The sequence below is a fragment of the Acanthopagrus latus genome, chromosome 11, assembly GCF_904848185.1.
Source record: "Acanthopagrus latus isolate v.2019 chromosome 11, fAcaLat1.1, whole genome shotgun sequence".
Classification (NCBI taxonomy): domain Eukaryota; kingdom Metazoa; phylum Chordata; class Actinopteri; order Spariformes; family Sparidae; genus Acanthopagrus; species Acanthopagrus latus.
Genome location: NC_051049.1, coordinates 10,719,997 through 10,730,183, shown reverse-complemented (window position 1 = coordinate 10,730,183; position 10,187 = coordinate 10,719,997). Strand labels below are relative to the sequence as shown.

Sequence of the window (10,187 nt, the reverse complement as noted above, 5' to 3'; positions counted from 1 at the left end):
CCTTTCTCATCACTGCTGTAGGGTGGGCCGCGCTGCACGTGGGAACGAGCCGCGTGTATGTGTGTGTGTTGTTTGTATGTGTCGGCCTCTGCCTGTGTTTGTGTGCGATGACGGAGCAGGCAAGGACAGGGAGCCCTCCCAGACAAACTAGAGCCAGCAGCCATCAGCATCTTCAGACAGAATAATCCTAGTCCTCTTCATCGGCGTCTTTCATTTTAAACACAGCGGGAGGGGTGGTAACGCTGGTGAGGAGGAAGAGGAGGAGGAAGAGGAGGAGGCTTTCCTCTCTGTTTTCTTCACTGGAGACAGACAATACTCTGATACACTGATGCTTCTGCTTCAGCAACCTTTAGGACAGTCTCACTCAGTCACATCAGCTCTGCTCAGCCTCTCACCCACGTGTACACACACACACACACGCACACACACACACACACACACACACACACACACACACACACACACACACACACTCATTCGGCCCTCGGGCCTCTCTCGGTGACATCATGCTGGATCAGGGTTCCTCCACACTTTAATGCATTTCTGTTCTTTTTGTCTGATGTCAGCACATCATGCTTCAGTGTCTGCTCATACATACCGTCCGTGGCGTATGTATTCAGCGCAGTCCTGTACATACAGACATCAGTGTGTAACATTACATGCATGAATGCATAAAGCCTATGCTGTTATCATCGTGGTGGGCATGTACAGTATGTGTGTGTGCAAAAAAAAAAAAATGCAGAGATCGAGAGAGGAAGAGAGGAGAAGTATGTTCAATCTGTGCATTGCATTTGTCTGTTGGGATGAGTTTGAGCAGGCAGGGGAGTTTCAGGATGCACATGGGGGAGGGAAGTGGAGTGTGAAGGGAGTTGGGCTTTGGTCTCTTTTCTGGTAGTCCTGGATGTCTCAGGCTCCTGAGCCTGAGTGCCACATACCCTTCTCTGGGTAAACATCCTCACTAGTGGTGAACCTCACCCCCTTCCCGCCGAACACTGGCCCACAGACGGGGCAGAGGGAGGGAGTAGACAGAGAGAGGAGAAACATGTAGAAATATGAGGTCGAGAGAAAAAAACAGACCAACATTTATAAGAACTGTCGCTGAAGGTGTGAGAGCCTGATGTGTATTTAATCTTTACTTCTAATTCTTTAGATCTGCAGTCAGCTGCTGTAAAATACCCCAAAAACCGCATGACATTTTGCTAATTAAATTTTAAACTAGCAATCCACTCGAATGGTATCTCTAGCAGCGGCGCTCAGGGACAGCGTGTCAGCATCAGCGCTCCCACAAATATGACGGCTGCTATGTAGCCATCTGACGGCAGGATGGAGGCTGAGCAGCGGAATCAGAAAAAAGAAGGGGGGGGGGGGGTTGCTATTTATTTTTTTCATTGCAAATAGCTGTCAGATCATGTAAAGAGTAGTCTCTCTGTTTTCCGGAGGCTGGCTACCAGGAGACTCAGCATTTCAGAGCCTGTGCAGCCTCGACTTCATGCACTACAAAGCATGAAAAGATATTTTCAGTATATCGAACTCAGCGTTCTGGGAAAACCCTAACGTCAACAGAGGAGTGGGAGACACTGCGTCGAGAGAGCTACAAGGAATACAGCAACCTCATAATCAGAGAATTATGAAACATTAGAAATTAACCGATGCTGGAAACAGAGTTTAAAAAAAGCAGAAATAGAAATGTGAAGAAGAGAGCCACACGTAATAAAGAGCATTAGGTTACCTTGTGAGTTCTGTGACTGGACAAAGGTCTTAACGAGTTTGTCCGTGGCCTGCGTGTAGAGCGACAGGGCGTAGTGGAGGGACAGAAGGTCGGGGCTCTTCTCCAGGAACGTCTTCTTCAGACCCACACCGCCAGCATGGAAGTATTGCTAACGTACACAGAGGCGCGCAGACAAAAGAAGAACATAGCTGTAACTTATCTTCTACGGCAACATTCTCGAGGAAGAGAAGACATTTTTTGGGGGGGAAATAGGAGTCAGAACTGTTAACACATTAATCCAGAGCTGCGAAGATTGGTTTAATAATGGATTAACTGATTGTTCTGTTAAAATATTTGGAAACTCTTTTGCAAAAAAACATGATTAATCGTTCTGATCAATGAATATTTTTTGAGTTTTGGACTGTTGCTGGGAACTATTAGACAGTTATGTCTTCATCTGAGGTTCTAGAAAGTTATAATGGTCATCTTTTTTCACTGTTTTCTCATCTTTTATAATCAAATGATTAAATAAATTAATAAAAAAAGGGAAAATAACTCAATTATGGACAATACTTAAAACCATAAATTAATCCAGCTAACAAACAACAGCTCAGTCATGTGATGTTACAGGGCTCTTGTCCAGTTCTAAACCCCCTGAATCATTTCTTATCTTGTAAAATAGCTGGTCTTTTTCTCTATTTTACAGACAGTATGTCTTATTTTCCTTTTCTTAGCCCATCTCAAAGGAACAGGATGTTTAAAATAAAGAGTTTGTAAAGGATGTTAATCATGCATACTGTCCTCCAATCAGCTCTCAGAAACAGTAATACAAAATTAATAATTTCTTTACTAATTTGTTCCTCTGTAAATCTTTGGTTCAGTCTCTGGGTTTTAACCGTGTTTATTTCACCCAGGACAAAAGGGTTTCTACCTTGATGGTGTCCAGGGCGAGCTCTATCACAGCGCACTGCTTCGGTGTGAGTGCTTTGGCCTCCTCGCGAACCATGTGCTCCTGAGGACGACAACAATAGAAGCACAGACATAAAACGTCCAGTCTGTCCTTTCGCCTGCTCTGCCTCGTGTTTTCTGAGCAATTAAAGTCTCGATTTGAAGCCCTGATGCCAGGCTTAGAACGTAATGGTGTAAAAACACACTGTACCTTCAGCTTGGACAGCTGTCCCAGCTCCTTGGCTGCATTGAAGATGAGCTGAGTTCCCTGGAAGAGACAGAGAGAGAGAGAGAGAGAGAGGTGGAGAGAAGGAGAGAGGAGAGTATTGTTATTATCATGACAATGCAGGGCAGCAGTAAACGGCTTAGTGTCACACAGAGGACAGCGACGTTTCTGACACACACACTCACACACACACACACACACTCATAAACAGTCCCGCTAAGCCTCTTTACAGATGTCAAGGTACCTTCTCCTTCAAGTGCTGTTATCACACTTATCTGCGTTTTATTCATTCCAAAGCATACGCTCCGCTGCACAAATCCACACACACACACACACACACACACACACACACACACACTGAGACATTTCAGTATGAAGAGAAGGGAAAGTGGCTCAGCTCGTCGTGGTGAGGGCAAGAAAGAACACATACTCGTGCACTCATGAACACACACGTGCAGGCACACACACACACGCGCGCGCGCACACACACACACACACACACACACACACTGAGGTGTATGCAGGTATTTACTGCAAAGTCCAGCCTAATGCATTACCCCGGTAAGAGAATCTATCTGTAAGTGCTGCCGACTGCACCTTCACGTCCTATCTCTGATTACAGGCTAGATTCAATCAGCCAAGCAAAGTCTGACAGGCTCGCTGCAGAGTAATCCAGCCATCCTCCACTGCAGCGCTGCGTTTAACTGAGAGAAAGTACAGTAGATAGCGGCGCCTTTTTTTTTATATTTCATGCCAAAATATTCTGATCCTGCGAGCAGAGTTTTCCTGACTAAAAATGCTCTATAAGCTGCAAGTCAGAGTGCCAACCATCACTTGCTCGCAGCTTTGCCTCGTGAAGCTCAGCCGCTTTGACTTGCGCTGATCTTGCAAGCCGAACCCCGCCCTACATTTATAAAAAATGTTTTGCATGTAACGTAGATAGCAATTATGAAACAAAAGTGTTGCTTTCAAAAATCCCAAGTGGGATTAAGTGACGATTGAGCTCCTTGACGCCGTGTTTTCTGCGGCCGCAAGTGTCCGCATTGTAGATGAGAGTGTATGACCTGTGGCGAGGCTGGCAGTGTAGGTGGCTACTCCTACAGCATTTCACAGCATATAAACAGCACTACAGAGGAATGTTGTGCGAAAACAAAAGTGAAAAATCAATATTTCCACTGCTTTGTTTGACCGGCGAGCTGAGGGAGAGAGAGAGAGAGAGAGACGGAGACACGGAGAAGAAGACATAGAGGGAGAGAGACAAGACACATTGATCTGAAGGGGTTTAGTCCTTACATCACTGTGAGAAGCACTCTTCAGCCTCCCCTGGAAAGAGAGCATTTGGTTAATACTTCAAGCAGTGGCCAGTCCCTGCAGTCTGACTTCACCCTCATTTGGCTACACGAGGATACGCAGTCAGAAGTGCATATGTTGCTTTGCAAAATGAAAGATAAGAAAATCGAGGATACTTCTCACTTCTAGAAAGGTCCCCTCCTTTTTGCTTTGCTAATTAGCTCAGCCTCCAAAGCAACAGCAGCGTATTTCGTGACTTACAACAAAACAAAGAAGACAAACTTTACCAACATCTGGTTGACAGAGCGAGAGAGCAGCATACATGGGGGAAATGGATGCTAACCAAATTTGCTTTGAAATTTGCAGATGACGCTTGACAAATGTTTAAACCCGTTTTGACAATCCCACATTGCTGTGCTATTTCAAGTGAAGCTACAATTACAAGGCCACACTATGCGGTCTGATACTGGGGCATGGTCACCTGTAATAGGTACACATGCCATTTGCAGGAAACAGTGGGTGAATGTTATGGTGAAAAACCTCTCCTGTTGACATAATCCAAGGATTTGGATGATGAAAAAAAAGTTTGACATTTCAAGTGTTGGGTGAGAAAATCACAATCCAAGGCGGTAGAGTGGGGAGATGATTAGCTTAGCTTAGAATAAAGGGTAGCATGGCTCTACCACAGGTGCAAAAATGAATCTACAAGCACCTCTGAACTCACAAATCAGCACATCACGTTGTTTATTTTTTTGATAAATTGTTTAATCTGTACACACACACAATGTATGCAGATTTTACAGGGAGTTCTAGTACTATGTGTCAGGATTTAAGGAAGGCACTGTGTCCTGGCTGCTGGTCGCCAAGAAATAGCACGTAACTCCCAGGAAATCCACAAGTTGTCAATTCATAATTCCTGCTTGTGTGAGGATTACATATGACATGTTAAGCAGTGGGCTTTTGAGGTGCTGCTGGGTGGATTGAACTTTAAAATGAGCAAGGCTAGCAGTTTCCCCCCACGTCCAGCCTTTAAGCTAAGCCAAGCTAATAACCCCCCCCCCCCACATACTGAACACAAAGATATGGGTGTGGTATCAATCCTCTTAAACTGGCTCTTTACAGGGAAGAAACTGAGTGCAAAAACATAGAAAATAACAAACTGTGGAAACTATTCCTTAAATAAAGATAAAAACAAAATCAACACATCATCAAATTCAGTACTTTTTTTTTTTTTTTTTACAGGATTTATCGTCAGTAATACATGAAAATAGTTCAAATTAGCAGTTAAAATACTATTTACACATAAATGCATCAGTAAAAATAACACAATAATATGATTATTATGACTCAGTGGTACCTTTTTCTGCCTAAAGTACTTTAAAAGTATTACAATTATTTTACTTGTACAAATTACTTTCACAGATTAGTGTTGTGTCTTTTACCAAAGTAAAGAAACTGAATACTTCCTCCACCATGGGTTAGGCTTGACATAACTATAGATAAGCGCCACAGATCATGTGGACTGAAAAACAGGTGTAAAATCAGCTCATTAGAATAAACCTCCTGTGTGGCATTACAATGTTTAATGAAGCGTACACTACAGTACAAAGATCAGGATGGACTATTGGAAAAATTTTTACGTTAGATGCGTCATTATATCATGTAGAGGCGGGTTACAAAACTGTTTTTGCGGGGTACACTCTTTTAACCAACATTGCTTCACACCAATGACGTCTTGTAAGAAAAGCCACGAGGACCGGTGACATAATACCAGCATTTAAAATCATCATAGTAACGACAGAACATGAAATCAAACCAGGACAGACCAACATGACAGGTCTGCAGAGACATACAGTACGGTACAGTGTTGTACAGTATACTGAGAGAGGACTGCAGTGTTGAAATAGACCGGATGCAAGCAACAAACCCACAGTGGGGCGGTGGGAGGGAGGGGGCAGGACACATTTCAAACAGGTGGGAACAGGTGGGAACAGTGGGGGGAGGGGCACGACTGAGGTTAAGAAGGAGGGAGAGGGGGTGGGGTGGGGCAGGACACCAGATACCAAGCCACCGAGAGATCAGAGTCATCCCACCAGAATCTCAGTAAAAAAGGACACAATGCATGAGAAGAAAACAAGGCAACACCAGGCGCAAGAAAGGAGCACCACTTCCTGTTTGAGGAGAGTGTTCAGGAAGAAGAGACAGTGGAAGAAAGGGGGGTGGGGGGGTGGGCATTGATTGGTGGAGATTGTTGAGGGGGTGGGGGGTGAGGGAGGGGAAGTGGGACCTATCAGAACCAGTCAGGAATGCACCATGCTTCTGTCTTCTCAAAAAGAGAGACAGCGTTAGAGAAGAGAAGGAAGAGAGTGAACGGAGAACAGAGAGATGGGACAGTTCTGAGAGGCGAGGCTGTGAGGAGGGAGAGGGTGCGATGTGGGGTAAAAAACAGGGGTAGATCGCAGCCACATATAGCAGAGAACCAACCACCGTGGACAGACAGACAGACACACACGCAGGAGTGCTGTACTTACAATCATCTGTGGAGGGAGAGCGGTGGGAGCGGGATGTAATAGTAATCACAACAACAACAACCAGAGAGAAGGGTCAGTCAAGCTGCAAAGAGCCCCACATCAATTAAATAAACAAAACAAAAAAAACACAAGTTTTGGCCCCAGGGCTGTCAGGGACGGGGACTGAGTGATACCTGTCTAAAGCCTGGACTGACTACAGGGACAGAGGGAGCCAGGAAATTCACTGTCATCTAAAATCTTTAGGAGAATATATCAAATAATTGTTTTAGCAACTTTAAAGGTGCAATATGAAGGAAGTTTAGAAGAAATAATAGTATGAATATTTGCCAAATAGGCTATGTAAGAATTTAAAAAACAGAATCATCTGCAGAATGTGAAGAAAAAATTGTTTTTACATTATATCAAAGACGTCTTCACGTTACGTTGCGGACACCTACTGCTGTTAGTGTTCTGACCAGCCAGTCCCAGCATGTCCTCTCTGGAATACCACCCAGCACTGACCGCTAGCTGCACGGCTAACTAACTAACTCACTAGCTTACAGTTGGCAGAAGTTAGCAGTTACTCTGTTGAACTAGCGCCAATTCTAACATACTGCACCCTTAAATGGACACAAGACTTCTATATAAAAGGTGATGATGTGGCATTTGCACACATCCAGTGCTCGCTATCTTCTCCTAATTTTATTCCCTTTTCTTTTTTCTTATTGGATGAACTCAATTGGACAGGGGGCCAGCAGCTGCATATCTATGGCTCAACCAGTAGTGTTGATACTGGCGAGCGCCGCACATGGTAACCAGAGATCACCGTATTAACAGTGATATGAGGCTCTTTAGTTAATAACCAAACACAAATAAGAACACATATATCCAAAACAAAAGAAAACAAGAGGCTGCTTTCCAAAATGTATGATTCGGTTTTTTTTTTTTTTTTTGGAAGTGGGCCAGATCCTCTGGGCAAAAATTAATGTTCTGCCACTCTGTTGTGAGTTACTCATAAATCAGGAATCTCTCCAAATACATTTTTGGCTGACATACTGGAGAGCAGCCATGAGCTGGTGTTAGAATGATATGGTGCACTCCTTTTTTTACTCCAGTTTTTTTTTTTTCCATTTTAATTGTCTGGGTGAATGAAGGCACTGGGGGCGATGTTAAATATAATCTGTGTAGGGGTTAAAGAAGTGGATAGGACGACATGTAGATGTGATGCAGAAGCAGTTTGAGCTTTTGTTTGTAAAAAAAAAAAAAAAGAGAGCCATCTTGAAACGCAACACGCACAAAATGTCTGCCTTTGTATTCCCTTTCCTCATTCTCCACCTCCTCCTCCTTTTTTTCTTTTGATGCTGCCTTAGCAGTTAGAGGTGTTTTTGTGTGTGTGTGTGTTTTTGTGCCTGTGTGGGTGCATGTGTGTTACATGTTTTGCACACTGTTGTTCTGCCGTCTACCTTATGGTCAACATCACATTGAACAGTCGTGTCTCGTGGTGTGTGTGTGTGTGTGTGTTTGTATGAATGTGTGCACATGTCTCTTTATCCACACTAATGATCAATCCTTGCATGTACAGCAGGCACGGTGGGTGCCAAAATAACATGTGTGGCTTAGCATTGTTATTGTGCAAGTATGTTTGGTGGTACGTGCTTTTGCAGGACGGAGTGCTCTCACCGTTTGGTCCGTGAGCGGCGGCAGAACGATGGTCTTCTCCATGGTGTTCATCACCAGCTTCCACAGCTCCTTCAACACGCGCTTCAGCACAGTCTTCTCACAGATCTTAGCAAACAGCGTCAGGCTGGCAGAGGGGATTAGAGACAGAGGGAAGACAGGAAATGAGGGGAAGATGAATAATATGCAACAGAAGGAGGCAAATGTTGTTGTTTTTTTCCTGAAGAACAGATGAGAAAGAGAAGAGGAGGCTGAACCCAAAAAGAGGTCACTGCTTGAAATCCCCGCATCGGGGAAGGCTTTTCTCAAGTCTCAGTGAGGAGTTTGAATGTTGAGTAGTAAATAATAGTTTGAAACAATCTGTACAGACTGTGGAATGAAGCAGGAGTTCCTCTCTAAAGCAGGGATGTTACATAACAGGGCTCCCACACTTTCCGAACAAAGCATAGTTTGAGAAACCGAACAATGTTAAGGTTGCAATATGTAAAAATTAACCAATTGTCACATTCAACACAAATAGGGGGCGGCATGTGACTACAGCAACTAGCTGCTGCTAACTACGGCTGCTGTTAGCTCATTAGCTCAGTTAGCCGCTCCGCTAGCAAACATGAGTGGAAGCTCGGAGCACCAGGGAAGTGCTCCCTAGCACGGGAGCTTAACTGGGACGGGACTGGGCTAGCTGGTTAGCATGTTAATATTTTATTTTAGCATGATATTCCTGTCACACAGAACATAGTTGTCATGGTATCAAAACTTCTGTGTCTTCACATTCTGCTGATCATTTTGAATGTTTTCAGCAAAACTTTTTACATATTGCACCTTTCATTACTCTAACAACACAGATAATTTTTTAAGTGAGAATTGGCAGGCTTTACAAAAACTCAAAGAGAACAGCAACGATGGCAGAAAACTGTGGGAGACACACATGCAGACAGCGACAAGCCAATTTACTAATGTCATAAAAGAAAATCTCTAAAAATATCCACATAAAAATACAACTTACAACCAAAATATACAAATTCAAGCATTTTAGTAAACCATGTCTATCTATGTCAGTTTTCAAAAACTGTCTCCCCTCAAATTCACAAACCTTTAAGGATTTCAAGGACCATGTCTGTCCACAAGTGTGTGTGGACTGCTGGTCTAACACCAGACCTCCATCCTAACCTCACATACATCTGATACATCTCATTGATTTAAACTATGATACCCAGACTATCCAACATGCCCTTAATTCACAAAAACAGACCATAAGCCTATCTGACAAAGTGAAATGACAAAAGGCGCTCAAAGAAGCTGAACTCTCCCTTTCAGACTCCCAATAAAAATGGCAGACTGCCTCACTTGCTGTCCAGGAACTCCATGATGGGCTGCAGGACGTTGTCAGCATCCTGGGCCACGCTGCTGGCGTTCCCCACATTTGAGGTTCCCTTCACCTGAGCCAAGATGTCTCCCATCTGCTTCACGTTCTCCTCTATGTGAGGCTGGAAACTGGAGAGAAAAGTAGAAGAAGTGTTTAATGAAGTCAGTCAGTCTAAATATACATCACGCTGATGCCGGAGTGTGTTTTCTACCTGACGGAGAAGACTCTGCTGAGATCATCCATGACGTTGTTGAGCTTGACCTGCAGGTCTTTGAGGATGTCGCTGGCCTCCACACACAGCTGACGCACGCACATGGTAACACACAAACAGAGCTGACTGTTACGCACTAATGGACGCCTGCGGAATAAGATCTGCTGAACTAAACACTGTGACCAACAGATGCACACAATTCTAAGTTAGTAGAGGATATCGGCTGGATAGGGACGAAAAAAGACAAAGATATT

General features: G+C 44.0%; 1 protein-coding gene across 6 annotated transcripts in view; it reads right to left on the bottom strand.

Annotated features, from left to right (window-relative positions):
• Positions 1-10,187, bottom strand: part of unc13a (unc-13 homolog A (C. elegans)) — a 47,264-nt gene that overhangs the window by 5,520 nt on the left and 31,557 nt on the right. For 2 of the 6 annotated variants that reach the window (XM_037114307.1, XM_037114310.1), the window contains 8 exons: positions 9,934-10,022; positions 9,704-9,850; positions 8,363-8,486; positions 6,704-6,709; positions 4,176-4,205; positions 2,868-2,924; positions 2,640-2,720; positions 1,730-1,877 (listed from right to left, as the gene is read on the bottom strand). In XM_037114307.1, the coding sequence (XP_036970202.1) occupies positions 1,730-1,877; positions 2,640-2,720; positions 2,868-2,924; positions 4,176-4,205; positions 6,704-6,709; positions 8,363-8,486; positions 9,704-9,850; positions 9,934-10,022 (682 nt within the window). The remainder of the gene's footprint in view (positions 1-1,729; positions 1,878-2,639; positions 2,721-2,867; positions 2,925-4,175; positions 4,206-6,703; positions 6,710-8,362; positions 8,487-9,703; positions 9,851-9,933; positions 10,023-10,187) is intronic. The other 4 variants (XM_037114311.1, XM_037114308.1, XM_037114309.1 and 1 more) reach the window with 2 other exon arrangements.